Source organism: Pelobates fuscus, chromosome 9, assembly GCF_036172605.1.
Source record: "Pelobates fuscus isolate aPelFus1 chromosome 9, aPelFus1.pri, whole genome shotgun sequence".
Classification (NCBI taxonomy): Eukaryota; Metazoa; Chordata; class Amphibia; order Anura; family Pelobatidae; genus Pelobates; species Pelobates fuscus.
In genome coordinates, this window is record NC_086325.1 from 48,963,597 (window position 1) to 48,982,493 (window position 18,897).

An 18,897-nucleotide genomic window follows, 5' to 3' on the forward strand; every position below is an offset into this window, starting at 1 on the left:
GACTCACCATGAATGAAAGATACCTGCGAAAGTCCAGCACTTTGTTTAGATGGAAGGTAGTGCAATGGTTAGTAGAGAATAACAGTGCTAAGATTCTAAAAACATAATCCATTGGCCTCACAGTGCAAGGTGAAAGTAAATTAGGTTTACTTCAGCAAAAGAAAAACAAATAAAAAAGACCTTAGTCATGTGGGACTCCGAGATCCAGACAGACAGGCAAGTACTTGCCAACCAACCTAACTTTGTAGTGATAGACAAGGAACGGGATACTGCAGTGGTGGATGTGGCAACAACAGTGACCATAACATCAAAAACAAGGAACATGAAAAGGTGAACAAATACCATGAACTGAAAGAAGAGCTAGAAAGGATGTGGAGTGTGAAGACAGTAGTAGTTCCAGTTGTGATAGGAGCACCTGGGGCTGTGCCCCCCAAGTTGGGAGCGTGGCTTTGGCATATTCCATATGGGACATCTGAGATCGCTGTCCGGGAGAGTGCAGTTCTGGGAACAGCTAAGATACTGCACAGAACCCTCAGACTTTGTTCTCTTTACAAATGTTGGAGACAAATACCTTTTTTCTGTATATATGGCCTTCTCTCTGGTCTGTCAATTAGCCAATGGCGATACTCTCTTCCTGGTTGGCGATGTCAGTTTTGTGTAACTTTTGCAGCTGCTGTAAGCACATATAACACAACACATGCTAACCCTAGATGCCTTGGGCAGGCTGCCCAGTGCCCAGTTACTCCCTGTGGCTGTCACATAGCCAGCAGCATCTTAGTTCTAACAGTGTAGACCAGAGGGGTCCCTTTTTGAGTTGTTCCAGATTATCCCTGCAGCCAGACATCCCATAGACATGCTGTCCATCTAGAACCCAGGCTAGAGGAGAGGACTCTTACAACTGCAAGTCCACAAAACCCATGGCCTACAACTTCTGCGATGCTCAGTGAGATTCTGGCTGAAACTGGGATGAGTTAAATATACATCTGACATAATAGGATATTCAAGCAACCACATATGAAACATTGTGTGGAATATAACTCCAGTCAACCTCATAATAATAACTTTGTATAGCAAGTGACCAATTTATTGGACACATGAAATGATACTTAAATGGCACTTAAACCAATACAGTCTAAAAGTATGATTTTATATTACATAAGTCCCTAAATGTCAATAAATGCTATGCACAGTTGCTTGCTGGCGATTTGATGTCAGTGATTTAAAAGGGGAGTGGAAGGAACTTCTTAAACTGCGGAGGCCAACTATGCAGGTAATGAAGGGAAGTTTCTAGGGCTTAGGAAATGTTTGTGTAAATTTTAGTAGATGCACATTCATGCATTGCATTAACCCCTTAAGGACACATGATGGAAATATTACGTCATAATTCCCTTCTATTCCAGAAGTTGTGTCCTTAAGGGGTTAAAATAAAATTTATGCATTGGTAAATGCAAAATGGAGACGTCCTTTTTCAAATGTCTTTTCATAAGTTAAGCTCTATGTTGTAGGTTAGTTGATATAGAAATAACAATACTGATAATAGAAACTACAAATCTCTGACTCATTAGTAAAGTAAAAGAAGAAAATATCTTTACTTGTAAAAAAAGCAATACAGCTCTAATAACAGCATGTCATCACATGTTGCTGCTTAGCCTACCAGTAACTAGCGCTTCAAGTTGTAAAACCTGAACATTCAAAAAATTTGCCAGTGGAACACCCTAGAAATAATTACAATGCTGAAATGTAATAATCTGAAATTACTTGAAACAGACATAGATCGTCGTGAACAATTTAAAATAAGTGAATTATTTAAAGGGACACTACAAGATTGTAACTATGTAACTATGCATCGGTTATGATTCACAGAATTCCATTCCCCTTTTCCCGTATGGGAAAGTAGCAACCCAAGAGAGAAGTAAACGGGAGTTATGAAATTCTCCCTTGCAGGTGCCACCATCAGTCTCATGCGGTCCATTTACAGCTCCGGACACCTCACCTGCCAAGAACACTTGCAAAGCTGTACACTCATGCATGGGCAGGAGTACAACACAGAGGTTTATGGACAATAGACATGGAGAACCGCAATTTGGACACATTTGTGCGGTTCAGGTATTCAGCCAAATTTCAGATTTTTGATCCAAACTACTTATTTTACACTTTTGTCCCCCTATCCCTTTTTCATTATTTTTCTGATAGTCTTTTTTATTTTATATTTTTGCGGGTGATACATGTCACGACATTAAGTATATGCAATAACATATTGTCAATAAGCATGAAATAAGCAAATACCGCAGAATTGTACCAATTTTTTTAATACAACAACTCCCCAGTGGGGAGTAAAAGAAAAAGACTCAAAAAAACATGCACTCAAACTGTATACCTTCCCAAAGGCAGCCCATGCTTTTCAGGTGGATGCAGAGGCAAGTGAGCGTACTTGAGTAGATTATATTTGTGGTACTCGGAGCCAAGGAATATGGCGTCCATGCTGGTGCATGGCTAAAGGCACTGCTAGGCTCTGCCCTCCGACAGTGTATGTTTTAACTTCTCCTAAGCAGCCTAGTGGCTTTACCAACTCAAGGCTAAACGATATGGGCTTGAGTCTTTGTTCAATACTATAGCCAATGCACCTGCTAAAAAAGAATGGAGAGGAATTTTGAAAACAGCACTATTATCTGTAGCTGTAATATTTATGGTGCTAATAGTGCCCTTTAAATCTGTAACCTCAACACATGGCGTGATTTATTAGTGGGTTTAGTCTCTTGAACTCCAATATTTTATCATGCTTCTTGGGTCATCTTAAATATATAAGTTGAAGCAAAGAAAATCAAACTTATTTTAAATCAAACTTACTTAAACAAACAGTTTTTAGAAGAAATAGCTCTTTCATTATTAAAAAAAAGTTACCTTTCCAGATGATTGTATTCCCTTAGCTAATGATGCCCCAACTAAAATCCATGCCAGGAGCAGGCAGAGCGCCAGGTGCCACACTACCTTCCCTGTCTCATCTAATCCGCTGGATGTCCAGAGAGCCACTTTACTGAAATATGTAAAAAACAAACAAACAGTAAATAATATAATCAAGTAGACCTTTATAGCTCTGTAGGGTTCTACCTACTTGCTAATAAGCATAACTAATCACATAATCAGCTGTATCACCTTGTATATTTTTTATAGCATAAATGGATATGTATGTGATTTTACAAACACTCGCAGGATAATTAATAAACCATGACTTGCCAGTAATTTAAAAGGGAACTGCAAATTTCATAGTCATAGTCTGGGCACCAACATAACGTATTAGAATTTGGCATTAAATTCATGATGTATTGTTTTGATATTAATTGGTTTTGCTAAATCAGGAAAAGTGTTTTGCATCATTTTGCAGGATAGCCTGTACCTCAATTTGCAAAGAAGCCTCCTTATTAAATGTATTTTCAGTACTTCGGAGCTGTGTTGTTAATATCATTTCTCCTCTTATTAATTGTCTCATTTCCTTTTCAGCATTACTTTGAAATAATATAAACATACTGAAAGGGCAGTGATTGACTGTGGGGATGGAGTCAAGAAAAACCACGCGGATTTCTCCGAATATATCTAATAGGGAAGTTGCCTTATAAAAAGACAGCCCAGGGCTGAAGGTTTAGGGATATGATGAAGAATACTTCAAAACCTTTTTATTTTTATACAAAGAGAACAAAAAAAGATTTAAATGGGGAGAAAATACAGCAGGACTATGAGGCCAAAACAACGCACTCATGCTGGTGCGATGTGTTCTATTGAGGCCCAAAAGCTGAACTGGAGACTTCTGATTCTGCTATTTTAGCTTTCAATTTGCAATTTCCTAGTAAACTCCCCCCAAAATTACCAGCTTCGTGAAAAATTCAGAATAAATAAAAATACGTGTTGAAATAAAAAAATGCAAAATTCATTTTCAAAATCTGCTCATAGGTTCATTAAGAAGAAGTAACTGGGCGGGGTGGGGACGGGAGCGGAGCCTTGCAGCCATGCAGACCAGTTGCACATCTTGTCAGCTCCATGTTGATTTGCTCTTAAATAGCTGAAACTATTGATATCAGCCCTAAATATCGGCTTCAGACATACTCAGGAGAGAGGAGGTGACCACTGCTTTATTGTGTTCTAGACTGAGATCAGCGGATTTTACTAGGAATACACCTGGTGCGTACCAGAGGCCTAATCTCAGACAGCACGAGGAAGAAAGCCGACCTCTCAGTTGTATGCAGCATACTTATTTGGATGTCTCCCCTTCACACTCCTCTTTCCAGTGAGGGATATCCTGGCAACTTCTACCTGTGCTATGGTGGCTGAGTACCAACATGATCCCACAAGTACCAGCGGGCCTCTTATGGCTACCATGGTGGACAAATTGTGCCACCATTATCAGAGGGACAGTATCCATCCTACAATGGGTGTCGTTTGAGTCTCTTGACTACTGTTGTTCCGCCATGCATACCTAGCCTGTTCTTCTCTCTAATATCAAAAAATGTGCAGTTTTATCACATACCATAGTCTTGATTTTATCACATGACAGGAGGCTTTGTATTTTGCATAACTTTCTTTACTTTATGCCTCCAGCAGCACAAGTCAATCAGAAAACTTTAAACCAATCAGTAACAGGCATCACATCCATATATAAAGCCCTGACAGCCACATGATTCCCTCTTTCTTTGCTGCTTCCAGCCAAGGCACAGGTCAGAGTATTAAGCTCTCAACTGTTTTTCTATATATAATGCATATTGATCTTGTGGTCCCTTTAACTTGTTTTGGTATTGTACCTTTTCTTTTCTTCCCCCTGTCTGGGGCCTCCCTTTTCATCTGCCTCCTCTATTTCCCCTACTAAATCCATCCTTCTCCCTGGACTGTTAGGTGGGTTTTCTCCCACTGTGTTTCCCCTGCTGGGATCTGTTACTGTCTGCTTGCTTGCCTGTTTGTCCCTCGCGATTCGCGGCATTTTACCGTGATCGCGCGGGACCACCAGGCTCCTCTAAGGGTCCCAGGGTACCGAGGGGTGGGTAGGGGGGCGCGAGGGGGTGCAGACCGAGTCCGTCGGACCGCAATTGCGGGCCGCGGTCGCGGACTGCGCGGCAAATTTGCGCGCGAACGGCGCCCATCTTGGATCTCGCGATACCGCGAGATCCTCGGCGGCCATCTTAGTTTCGCCAGTTCGGGATTCCCACGAACTGGCACAGATTTTCTGCTTCTATTAACGTTTTTATGTGCCATTAAAGTATTACAGTATGTGTGCCATCACAGGTACACCACTTGTTTGAAAGAGCAAAAAATTATGATTGCTTTACACTGAAGCTGACAAAATATTCTGTCATGTACACTGAGAAGTTTTGTTGTTTATCCTATTATTTGAATTAATCCTTCATGCTCACATAATATAATGTGTAACTAAACACACTCCTCTCTGCAGTTAATCCCTGCCACTCAGTGCTAAAGGGCCACTGCAGATAACTTACCAGTAGGATGGTATTACACCACACCAGGAACAACTCCCATCAGGCTAAGCACTCTTCTCACTGCAGTTAACCCCTGCAACTCTGTGCTAAAGGGCCACTACAGATAAATTACCAGTAGGATGGTATTACACCAAACCAGGAACAACTCCCATCAGGCTAAGCACTCTTCTCACTGCAGTTAACCCCTGCAACTCTGTGCTAAAGGGCCACTGCAGATAACTTACTGTGAGGATGGTATTGCACCAAACCAGGAACAACTCCCATCAGGCTAAGCACACTCCTCACTGCAGTTAACTCCTACAGCCCTGTGCTAAAGGACCACTGCAGGTAACTCACCGTTGGGATTGTATTACACCAAACCAGGAACAACTCCCATCAGGCTCAGGCTGCACTGCCCAATTAGATGAATACTCAGAAGGCAATGATGATTGTTACAAAGCACTGAATAACTACCCAGAAATCACTACAAACAAACAATCAACAACAACAATTTGTTGTACAAGGGTGACCACCACGCCCAATCAAGGGCTTATAACGAAGTACGCACAATCCACAATGGCGAAATTTCCACAAAATTCCATACACAAGGGTGACTCCTTACAAAAGCGTACTGAGGTCTTCGATACCTCACATTACCGGGCTTACGTCCCGACCATTACCGGGCTCCGTCCCGACCATTAACGGGCTCCGTCCCGACCATTACCGGGCTCCATCCCGACCATTACCGGGCTTCGTCCCGACCATTACCGGGCTCCGTCCCAACATTAAAGACCGTTCACCCCGGTCGATAAGAGGGTGACCCCTCTTCAGACCACTAGTCAAACTCCTAGTGGTACTGATTACTTGGTACCTGGGTGCCCCCCAGTTGTACGTGGAAGCCATTGTGTAGACACATACGCACTGACGTATACTCTGTCTCCCCACAGACGGGAAAAAATCATACTACCATTGTGTCAGACACTCCACAAGACCCTCATCAGGGGATGAGGAACCATTATCTCCATCGTCCTTAGAAATCATAGACGAACGGAGGGCAGAGGACTCTCCCTCGGAGGAGGAGGTCTGGCAAGACATACCTCAGGAAGTCAGAGAACCCAAACAAGACCCGGAAGGGCTAAGGACATATGGATATTGGGGTCTAATCCCCACGCCCTAGGGCGGGCTGATAACCACGGAGTACGATCTGTTACTGTATGCCAGATCGGAACACAATGGATACATGTATGTCGACAGCACCAAGAAAGGAGAGCTCACGGTGCTGCCAAAGCTCCACAGTACTATACCCAATAAGGGTGACCCAATGGATAATTTGGAGACTACCGTACCTCCCCATATGGGCTTACGCCCAGACATTCCTGACCGTTCAGCCCGGTCTTATTGAGGGCAACCCCCTCCTCAGACCACTCCAGGAAATCGCTAAATGGTACTGATGGAAACAGTTCCCGGAGAACCCCAGCGGTATGTGGAGACCCACTAGTGGCAATAAGTGTATTACCGTTCCTGACACCTGTCTTGGTATCCCACAGACCGGAAGAGGGTCCCAACATGACCCCAGGATAGTCTTACCCGGTGCTAGTGGCACAGGTACGAAGGGGTGACCACCGCGCCCTTGTCCAGGGCTTCTATCTTCAGAATACGCTCTGGCATTGGATGCACAGACCAGGGCACACTACATGCATGTGTTCCGACACCTCTACACCCCAATTGGAGGACCCGTACGCCCTTCCCTTAACCGAGAAGGAGAACTCACTATAACGCCAAACTCCACAACTCTAGGACATATAAGGATGAACCATTAGATTATACATAGGGAGACTTTCACGTCTCCCATACCAGGGTACGTCCCGGTCCTACGGAGGGTGTCCTCATTCTCAGACCACTACCCAGATCCTGCGAAAGTGGTACCGATTAATCGAAATGCTGGGTGACCCCGGTTATACACAGAGACACACTGAGGGGCAATAAGCGTACTGTTGTACAATCCTGACTCCACAGACCGAAAGGGTGTGAACCAACAGGTCAGATTTCCCTCAATTCACCGACCAAATTTCCAGGTGAAGATTAAGCCGCCAGGGCAGCTCCGGGGGAAGAAGCCCTCTCCAAGAGGCTGGCTAACAATTCGGACATCTTACCACCTAAACACCATGGGAAGGGCCCAACGCGACTTCCCCAAAGGGGAAAGAGAACACCCCGACTTAGCGGAACCGTCTCTAAGAACGTCCTGCACATTGAACATCTCAGACCCCTTCATCAGGGTATGAGGACTCCATTCTTCCCCTTCTCTGGAGATCATAAGAGAAAGGAGAGTCTCGATCGGAAGAGGAAAAGTCAGAACCCGCCTGGCAAGAAAAGTTTCTTTTGGCACACTGGAAAACCTCGGTTGACTCGCGTACCACCAGACACCCAGGATCATCCGAAAAGGGGTTTTGCCGAAGCACCAGGCATACCTTGCAAACCTCCGGCCTCGGGGAAAAGAAGTACGAAACAAGCTCAGGATGGAATACCCATGTCATCTAGGAACGAACAAGATAATCCTCAACAGTGAGCTCGGTGTCACTACAGGGATATCCAAGCCCCGATCAGACCGAGGTCCACGTAAAGTAGTAAAGAAGAAGACAGGAGACTCTCACCGTCATCAACATAGGCCAACCCAATGGTTTTGGGGACGTATCGACATCTCAAGAAGGAAGGTATACATCTATTAGGAGACCTACTCCTCGAAAAGGTTTTTTTGCAAGGTTAGATTTGAAAGGACACTTACCTACTGGCTCACATAGTCCCTCAAGAAGTTTTGGAAGCTGGTCAGGACGCACTGAAAAGCAAAGGGTATCCGCCGTAGCACTTGCTGACCCTTGGCAAGCCCAATTCCTAACTGCGTAGACAAACGAGATTTATTGTCACAGTTCCTGGAATTGTTGGGATTCATAGTGATCAGAGCGGAGTCGGTTCGATTCCAGTTCCGAGTAACTAAATATCTCTACTTCGGAATAGATGCCACATTGGACGGATTGCACCTTTCCCCACATCAGCGATAACGACTTTCGTAAGGAAATTCGACGGATATGACGGAAAGGCTCCATAGTACCTTGACTACTTCCCAGGACCACTTCACCGACGGGCCAGACATCGGCTGAAAGCTCACTGCATGAGATCCGGGCACACCTACGAAATTGGGATCAGAACGGCAAGGACTTCGATAGTACTCGTTACAGAGGTAAAGGAGCTAAGCGGGACTTCTAGAATGATTGTCTTTAATTGGGATCATCCTCTGCTTCTTCAGTTTTAACTTGCCTTCGGGCAGATCAAAGGGAGAACATCATCGATTGTTAACGCAGGAGCGGCTAGTGTTGGTGGATTGGTGCCTTCCAAGGGAGACGGTTATGTCAAGGGACTATCGCAACCAACTAGAGTCATGGGACTCATGGACAACAGGTATTCCCCAAAATGATTTATCCACATGGAACACTTGGAAGTCACGGGGGTATGGAAAGGGACTATGATCCTTTTTATTACCCCTATCTACCTCGATATTGAATCTTGCCCATAAATTTTCACGACGGGCCGATCGGAACGATTCCACCGCTCCATTAACGGGATACGTTCCGTAATTTCGACAGCGCATAGTACGATTCACGACACTCCGGTTGATCAAGAACCTTTGATAGACCGTTTTTCCGCGGGGTAGCATACGGTCCAAAACCATGAGTTAAAGTATCACTGTTGTGAGACTTTGATTGGGTTTGTTTCGGAACTAGTCAGATAACACGAACCTATCCCGCCGTCAGTCATAATCACATTATGTTGGTTTTTCGTCGGATATCAGATCTTCTGGAGTTCGACGTATATGGTTTTTCGGTATCACCTGAAGGAAGGACCTCTACGGTTCTCGTAGAACTAAATCTTTTTCGCGTCCGTGTTTTACCCTGTTCCCGGCGTTTTTTCCCAGTCTTTGTGCAGTTATAGCGGTGTTTGGTTATATGGAGATCCCGACAACACTTAGATTGACACATTAAGACATCGGTGGGGTTTATAACAACCATACAAGCCAGTTACCATGAACACTCCGTCTAGATGGGTTCACTGGTTGTCATCGTTAACGGGGGAGGAGACGTGCTTTAGGTACTCATTCGGTACGAGGCACGGCTGCTTCTCAGGCCTTCACGAGGGGCCTCTATATTTTTTACAGGCGGCGAATTGGACACGGCGAGACAACTTCCGTATATTTATTTCGTCAACCGCACACGCATCCTTTCGATCATACCACAGCTTTAAAAATGCAAAATACGAAGCCTCCTGTCATGTGATAAAATTGTAGATTATGCTAACGTAGTGTACCTATCTTAATTTTAATAATGACAGGAGGCGAGTATTTTCCCTCCCTGTTTCCCTCCCTATACTCTGGGCAATTCTAATTTTCTGGTTATCATTTTCAGTTTAATTATAAGATTTTGGATATTCCAGTATATTTATGGGATGCTTATATAGTTGACGGATGTTACAGCCGTGGCGATTATTATAGTAAACCATGGTTGTTTAATGTTACAATTTTTTAACGTAATATAAATATAGATGCATATAGTACTGTTTTTTTAATGTGGACATCAGTTGGGTTCCACCACCTTTCACGTATTTCTGTTCTTTTCAGAGTAACCATCATAAAGATAAAGATCAAGATAAAGCTGGAAGGTTTTTTCAAGTCATGTTCCAAATTATGTTCTACACGTTACTCAAGACTGTTATTTGAATGCCCTGACGTTATAATGGACTGTTTTCGCATCAAAGAAAGAGGAATTCATGTGACTGTCAGGGCTTTATATATGAATGTGATGCCTGTTACTGATTGGTTTAAAGTTTTCTGATTGACTTGTGCTGCTGGAGGCATAAAGTAAAGAAAGTTATGCAAAATACTCGCCTCCTGTCATTATTAAAATTAAGATTATAGGTACACTACGTTAGCATAATCTACAATTGTTATGTACTGGTTGATTCAGCTTGTACCTGCTGTTGTGGCATTACAATCATGACTGTAACTTCAATGCACAAATAAAATAACGAACGACAAAAAAAAAAGAAAAAAGAAAGGAGATACTTATAATCATAAACAATTTTTTTTTTTTTTTTTTAAATATCACTTGTGCACCAGGATTTTAGTGTAAGCTCACCTGCCATGTCAAGGCACACCTCTGAGGTGCGTCCTACACTATCAAATCGTAATAGCATTAAACATCTGAAAAAAAAAATCTGAGAGCCATGAATTTAAATCATATACGTACCCACTTCTATATCAATGCTGACTATCCCTTCCCCAGCTACTTATCCCTCTTATTCCTTCCTAGTTACTTATTGATCTAGTGTTAGCAATACAATTATAATCTGTTTATCCAAGTTTATGCTATGAAGGGTTTAGGGAGCTGTTTTTAGATAAACTCTGGACATTGGGAGTATATCTATGACATAGTGTTTTTTTATTTTTTATATTGGACAGTGGAGTGTACTTTTACGTCTGGACATTTTGTTCACCCATAAATGTCATACTTACTCCCAATATTGTTTACTTGGTAATTCCATTGATTCATCAACTATGCAGGAGAGATTGGTCCCGTTTAACACTGATCTATTCAGCAATGCAATTGATCCATCTCCCATTGTTACATTGCATATGTCTAAAAAAAATATTGTTTTATTCATTAGCCAGGTATTGCAAATAAACATTTTTAACTGTATCTTAACCACAAAGTACACAATTTCCACACGAGTCCCTAAATTACACCATACCTAACTTTAAAGATTCACAATAAACAGATTATATGCAAATGTAACAATTGCAAGATATTGTAAAATCTGTAATATTTATTATACAATGCTGTCTGCAGGTGTAGAAACACAGATGTCCTGGGCACCTCCAGCATCTTCTCCAATCTGCCGTAGGCACCTTTACCTACTCCAGATTTCCTCACAATTAGGAGCGTAACTAGGAATCACATGGTCCCCAGTGCTAGAATCACATATTCTTGCTCTCCTTAAGTAATACACCTGAGTGTGATTTGTGTGGGAGCTGAGTGTGATTGTGCGGGTGTTGGCTCAGTGTAATCCTGTGTGGGGCTTGGCTAAGTGTGATTGTGTTGGTTGTTTGAGTGTGATATGTACAGCATCTGACAAAAGTGAGTACACCCCTCACATTTTCGTAAATATTTTATTATATCTTTTCATGTGACAACACTGAAGAAATGACACTCTGCTACAATGTAAAGTAGTAAGTGTAAATAACAGTGTACATTATCTGTCCCCTCAAAGTAACTCAACACACAGCCATTACTAAAGAAAAGCACTATTTTAACAAACAGGTGTCAAATTAGTGGAAGTGTGTAGCGCTAAAGATAGATTACTTACTCCCAAACTGTTATGGGGATATGGAAATTGACAACCGTTACTGTCTACAACAACTACAACAACAAGTTAGTAGATACAAAATAAATTAAAGCTGGGCAGAATCACTAAAATGTAGAGCGACTTGAATATATAACAAATAAATAATAATGAGCGCACCAAAATAATTAAAATGATTTAATAGCCAATCCAGCAGGAACAGAATTATAAAAAGTATGCAAACTAAAAATATTCGCAGGTACTAAATTATGAGACAAATATAAGTAGTAAATCACCTATGAGATATGGATACACAGTTGATATACTGTAACAACTAGAGCAGAAGTTCCCAATTGATTTTTTCCTTGGAACCCTTTGACATAGTGTATCAACATCGTGGAACCCCAATTCCCCTCACCCCCTCGGGAAAATATAAATAAAATTGGGCCGTTTTTTGTATGTGCTGGTGTGTGTCTGTGTGTCAAGGTGTGTGCATCTGTTCTTGTATGTGCCAGAGTGTGTATCTGTGTGTCAATGTGTATCTGTGTGTGTGTGTATGTATCTGACACACAGATACACACACATGCATATAGTGGAACACAGATACACACACATTGACACACAGTATGTATGTGTGTGTGTTTGTGTATCTGTGTTTATATGGGTCTGTGTATCAAGGTGTGTGTATCTGTGTTTGTATGTGCCAGTGTGTATGAATCTGACATACAGATGCACACAGATACACAGACTGACACAGATACACACATCTTTACACACAGTGTGTATCTGTGTGTGTATGTATCTGTGTATCAAGGTGTCTGTATCTATGTGTCAAAGTGTGTGTATCTGTGTTTGTATGTGCCGGTGTGTGTCAAGGTGTGTATATTTGTGTTTGTATGTGACAGTGTGTGTATCTCTGTGTCAGTTATTACTCTCTCTCTGTGTGTGTATATATATATATATATATATATATATATATATATATATCACAGATACACACACACACACACTAGCGCATAGTGGCACACAGATACACACTGACACACAGACACACACACCTTGACTCACAAATACACACACACTCAGATACACACACAGACACATATACACAGTGTCATATACACACACTGACACACACACACACACACACACACACATAGGCACATACAAACACACTGGCACACACACAAACATACTGACATACACACTTAGATACACACGGGGACACATACACAAACCTTGACACAGATACACACACTGACACACATACTCTTTTACAGACACACATACACTCTCACAGACAAACACACATACTCTTTTACAGACACACATACAAACCCATATACACTCTCAATGACAAGCCCACATAGATTCTCACTGACAAGCACACATACTCTCTCACTGACAAACACACATATACTATTTGACAGACACACATACACATACAAACTCCCTAACAGTCACACATACATTTTTTTTTAAAGTTTTTTTATTTTACTCCACCCAGCCCACTACCTTTGGGAGTGCTGGCATGGAGTGTCTATGTCCCATTGGGGCTGCTGGGCTGAGCGTGCGGTCCCTGGGGTCCAGTGGGGCTGCTGGGCTGAGCGTGCAGTCCCTGGGGTCCAGTGGGGCGGCGAGGGAGCAGTGATCTGCCTTCTCAGCTACCTCGTGCAACTCTTAGTGATGCCGGAGCCAGAGTGACATCATATTCCGTCTCCAGCATCACTGCTGTGTGCATGAGCTGAACAGGGAGATCACTGCCCACTGATCCCTCGCTGCCTGTGGCCATTTATTTTTTGTTGAAAATTTTGGTGGAACCCCAATTTTGGCGGAACACCAATTGGGAAATGCTGAACTAGAGTAATTCACTAGGATAAATAATACAATGAATACATAGGTGATCTAAATGACAAAATACTGGTGAAGCACAGCTGAGTATGAATGACTTGTACTCACAACACCCTCCATGGGGGGCCCCCACAGATAAACTCCGAAGTGTAGTCTTATCCTGCTACTGCGGTCCACAAGTCCTGGGAAGATGGTGGTGGAGGTAAGGAAGAAATAGGAGAGAAGAGACCTCAACACTCAGATCCCGAGTTCGAACTGCCATGGAATATGCCACAGCTAAACCTCCTGTATAGGGGGCTAGTGGCACAAACAAATAACCTTGTTCGTATGGAACCTCGTCGGGCTGGGGGAGCACACATTAATGTCTAAACTGTTGGCAACAAAAGTGAGTATACCCCTAAGTGAGAATGTTCAACTTGGGCCCAATTAGCCATTTTCCCTCCCTGGTGTCATGTTGTCAGGGTACCTGAGGTCTCTACCTCCGAAAGAGGTAGAGACTTAGTCGTTCATCCATCCGGACGGTCTGATTTCCCCCTTCCTCGCGGTTTATCCGGTCATGCAAAGCCGGCCGCGAGGGAGTGACTCCCTTTTATAGCATGACGTCCGGAAGTCGACGTCAGGACGCCAACCCGGAACGACCTGTCACTCAATTGCTTCAGGACCAATCAGGACGCCTCGGAGGCGTGTTTACTTATCTGAACAGGGCATTTAACAGTGCTTCTTTCCTTAGCTCATTGCCCTGTCGTGGTTCTAGCTTGCTCTAGTCACTCAGTGCTCGTGTATTCTAGTTATCCCTTTTGGTTTTGACCCGGCTTGTTTGCTCTACTCTGCTTATCTCTGTTACCCTTGATTCGGCTTGTCTCTCGCTTACCTGTCTTCTGTTACCCTCGACCTCGGCTTGTCTTTGACCATTCTCTACTGTACTACTTACGTTAGTCCGGCCATTCTAAGGTCCGGTATACGTATCTGGCTACTGTTTGTACTCTGCGTGTTGGATCCCTGTCCCGATCCTGACATTACGACAGGGCCAATGGATCCTGCAAGTACAAACAGTCAGCTTGCTTCTCCTGATCCTAGGTTTGAAGCCATGGATCACAGAATGGATCAGATGGCGCTAGCGCTACAGGCGTTATTATCTCGTGCCAATAACCCACCAGAGGAGATACGTACTACTCCTATCTCTCCTGTAAGTTCAGGCCTAGAGGTAGCCACAGTAGGTGCTTCTTCTCGCATTACCCCACCAGTACGTTATGGTGGGGCTCCTGAGAAATGTTGTGGTTTTTTAAACCAAATTAGCATCCACTTTGAATTGCAACCTCGCTCCTATCCTACAGATAGGGCAAAGGTAGGATTTATTATCACCTTACTCATTGAGAAGGCTCTGAGATGGGCCAACCCACTATGGGAGAACGATAACCCGTTAGTATATAACTATAACGCATTTGTAGCTGCTTTTAGAAGAACGTTTGACCCTCCAGGTAGAAAGGTTAATGCAGCCAGATCACTGTTGCGCCTGAGACAGGAGAACCGAACACTTGTGGATTATGCACTAGAGTTCAGGTCTCTGGCGTCAGAGGTCAAGTGGAATGAGCAGGCGTATATGGATGTATTTTTGAATGGGTTATCAGATGTAATCCTTGACGAGGTTGCTACTAGAGAACTTCCTGAAAATCTAGAGGATTTAATTTCATTCATTTCTCGTATAGATGAACGTTTAAGAGAGAGACAGAACACTCGAGAGAGGAACCGGAGACCTTCCTTTAGGTTAACCCCCGCATTTCCCAGCCCTGACTCCACGGTCTCGCTGCTTCCTGAACCTATGCAGATAGGTTATACCCGCCTCTCTGAGGAGGAGAGACAGCACAGGAGAAGGGAGGGGTTATGTATGTATTGTGGAGCCAGAGGTCATTTACTCTCGAACTGTTCTAACCGCCCGGGAAACGCTCGCACCTAAGTTTCTCTAGAGGACAGGCCTTGGGTGTTTCTATTTTGTCCTCTACTCCTAATTATAAAGATCACAGGCTTCTGCTACCAGTTTCCTTAACTTGGGAGAAGGAAGTAGTAAAGGCTATGGCGTTGATAGACTCCGGAGCTGCTGAGAATTTTATCGACCAAGCCTTTGCCACTAAATACAATTTCCCATCCCAGTTAAGGGAGACACCCTTGGCCGTTGAGGCCATAGATGGTAGACCACTACTGGACCCTGTTATCTTTCCTGAGACCATACCCATTAACTTAAATGTTGGTATCCTACATGTGGAGAATTTATCTCTTATGCTCATTTCGTCCCCTTCTGTTCCCATAGTTCTGGGGTATCCTTGGTTGAAGAGACATAACCCTATTATCGATTGGGAATTAGGGGAGATACTCTCGTGGGGCCAGAACTGCCAGGAGAGGTGTTTACGCAAGGTTTCTCCATTGGCTAATATTAACACACATGGTAGTCCTACTCTGTCCACAGAAAAGCAGATACCGTTCCTGTACCAAGACTTAAAGGCAGTATTCGACAAGAAGAATGCCGATTCTTTACCTCCACACAGGTCATTTGATTGTAAAATTAAGCTTCTACCTGGGACTATGCCCCCGAGGGGTAATGTATATCCTTTATCTGTTCAGGAGAACTCTGTTCTAGAGGAATATATTCGTGAGAATTTAGAGAAGGGATTCATTAGGAGGTCTTCTTCCCCTGCCGGGGCTGGGTTCTTTTTCGTTAAGAAAAAGGATGGCACGCTGAGACCTTGTATTGATTACCGAGGCTTGAATAAAATAACTATCAGAAATGCGTATCCTATCCCATTGATTACCGAGTTGTTTGATCGTCTTAAGGGCTCCAAAATCTTCACCAAGTTAGATCTCAGAGGGGCATATAATTTGGTGAGAATCCAGCATGGACACGAGTGGATGACGGCCTTCAATACCCGGTATGGCCACTATGAATACACAGTTATGCCGTTTGGACTTTGCAATGCTCCTGCAGTATTTCAAGATTTGATTAATGAGGTACTTAGGGAGTTTCAACATGATTGTGTTATTGTCTACCTGGATGATATACTAATACACTCTAAAGAGCCTGAGGTTCATCACAAACAAGTCAGAAGGGTATTGCACAAACTCCTACAGCATGGGTTGTATTGCAAATTGGAGAAGTGTAGCTTCGACCAATCTCAGGTAAACTTTCTTGGCTACGTTATTTCTGGTGAGGGGTTTAAGATGGATCCTGTTAAACTCCAATCTATCTTGGATTGGCCATTGCCCAAGGGACTCAAGGCCATTCAGAGGTTTATCGGATTCTCGAATTACTACAGGCGCTTCATTAAGGGGTACTCGTCTATTATTGCTCCTATTACCAACATGACTAAACAGGGTGCTGATACTAAGTCCTGGTCTACGGAGGCTCTTGTTGCTTTCAAGACTCTCAAAGAACGTTTTGCTTCTGCGCCCATTCTAGTCCACCCTGATACGACTCTGCCGTTCCTACTCGAGGTCGATGCTTCTGAGACGGGAGTTGGGGCTGTTCTGTCTCAAAGGTTAGGGGTGGACAAACCGTTACACCCTTGTGGGTTCTTCTCTAAGAAATTATCTGGGCCTGAAAGCAGATATGACATAGGCGACAGGGAACTGTTAGCGGTCATTAAGGCTTTAAAGGAGTGGAGACATTTACTAGAAGGGACATTACACCCTGTTACTATTTTAACGGATCATAAGAACTTCTCTTATATTGGGGAGGCTAAGCGCTTATCCGCCAGGCAGGCTCGTTGGTCCTTGTTCCTCACTCACTTTAATTATGTACTTACTTATAGACCTGGTTCTAAGAACTCTAAAGCCGATGCTTTGTCTCGTCAATATGAACCGTTCACTATAACTGAGCCAGTCCTTTCCTCCATAGTTCCTAAGGGTAATATCATCGCTAACACGAATCTCAGGATTCACTCTCCCTTGCTTGCCGAGATCATGAAATTTCAGCATCTTGCGCCCAAACAGACTCCTGGGGATCGACACTTCGTTCCTGCCACTCTCCAACTAGAAGTATTACGCTGTTTCCACAACAGCAAGGTGGCTGGACATCCTGGCATTCGCAAGACGTATGCTCTGATCTCTAAAGATTTCTGGTGGCCTGAGTTACGTAAAGATATTAAAGAATTCATCGGGGCATGTGAGGTTTGTACCAAGACCAAGCAACCTCATTCGCTTCCATGCAGATTTCTGCACCCTTTAGAGGTTCCTGAAAAGCCATGGTCCTGTTTGGCTATGGACTTCATTGTTGACTTGCCTGTCTCTAAAAAGCAGACTGTTATCCTCACTGTGGTAGACAGATTTACTAAGATGGCTCACTTCATTCCCTTACCTAAACTCCCATCTTCGCCCGAATTAGCGGAGATATTCGCTAGGGAGATTTTCCGTTTACATGGGATACCTTCTCAAATTGTATCTGACAGAGGTTCCCAATTTGTTTCCCGTTTTTGGAGATCCTTCTGCTCTCAACTAGGCATCAAATTGAATTTCTCTTCTGCCTACCATCCTCAGTCCAATGGAGCTGCTGAACACACCAACCAAAAGGTTGAACAATATTTACGTTGTTTCGTTTCTGAACACCAGGACGATTGGGTCGGTTTGATTCCTTGGGCGGAGTTTGCTCACAACAATCTCGTCTGTGATTCTACGCATTCTAGCCCCTTCTTCATGAATTATGGCTTTCATCCTTCCATTCTTCCTTCGGAGCCCTCTTCCCAAGGGGTACCGTCGGTGGATGTCCATGTTGCCAATTTAAGGAAGTTATGGGACCAGACTCGACAAATTCTTCTGCACAATTCTATGCTGGTTAAAAAACACGCTGACAAATGTAGAAGGGCAGCACCGGTGTTTGTTCCAGGCGATAGAGTATGGTTAAGTACTAGAAACATTCGGTTAAAAGTGCCTTCCATGAAGTTCGCTCCTCGCTATATTGGACCTTACAGGGTACTGACTCGAATTAACCCAGTTGCGTATCGTCTAGCTTTGCCTAATGCCTTACGCATTCCTAACTCATTTCATGTTTCCTTGCTAAAACCACTAGTATGTAACAGATTCTCCTCCACGATCGCCCCTCCTTGCTCTGTTCAGGTGGAGGGTCAGGAGGAGTATGAAGTCAATTCCATCGTCGATTCTCGAATCTCCCGGGTGAGAGTACAATATCTGGTCGATTGGAAAGGATATGGTCCTG

General features: G+C 43.5%; 1 protein-coding gene across 1 annotated transcript in view; it reads right to left on the minus strand.

The window, feature by feature from the left end:
- Nucleotides 1-18,897, minus strand: part of LOC134573644 (sodium- and chloride-dependent neutral and basic amino acid transporter B(0+)-like) — a 48,976-nt gene that overhangs the window by 17,421 nt on the left and 12,658 nt on the right. Inside the window, exons 5-6 of the mRNA XM_063433430.1 lie at nt 11,020-11,143; nt 2,902-3,034 (exon numbers count right to left, since the gene is read on the minus strand). Of these exons, the coding sequence (XP_063289500.1) occupies nt 2,902-3,034; nt 11,020-11,143 (257 nt within the window). The remainder of the gene's footprint in view (nt 1-2,901; nt 3,035-11,019; nt 11,144-18,897) is intronic.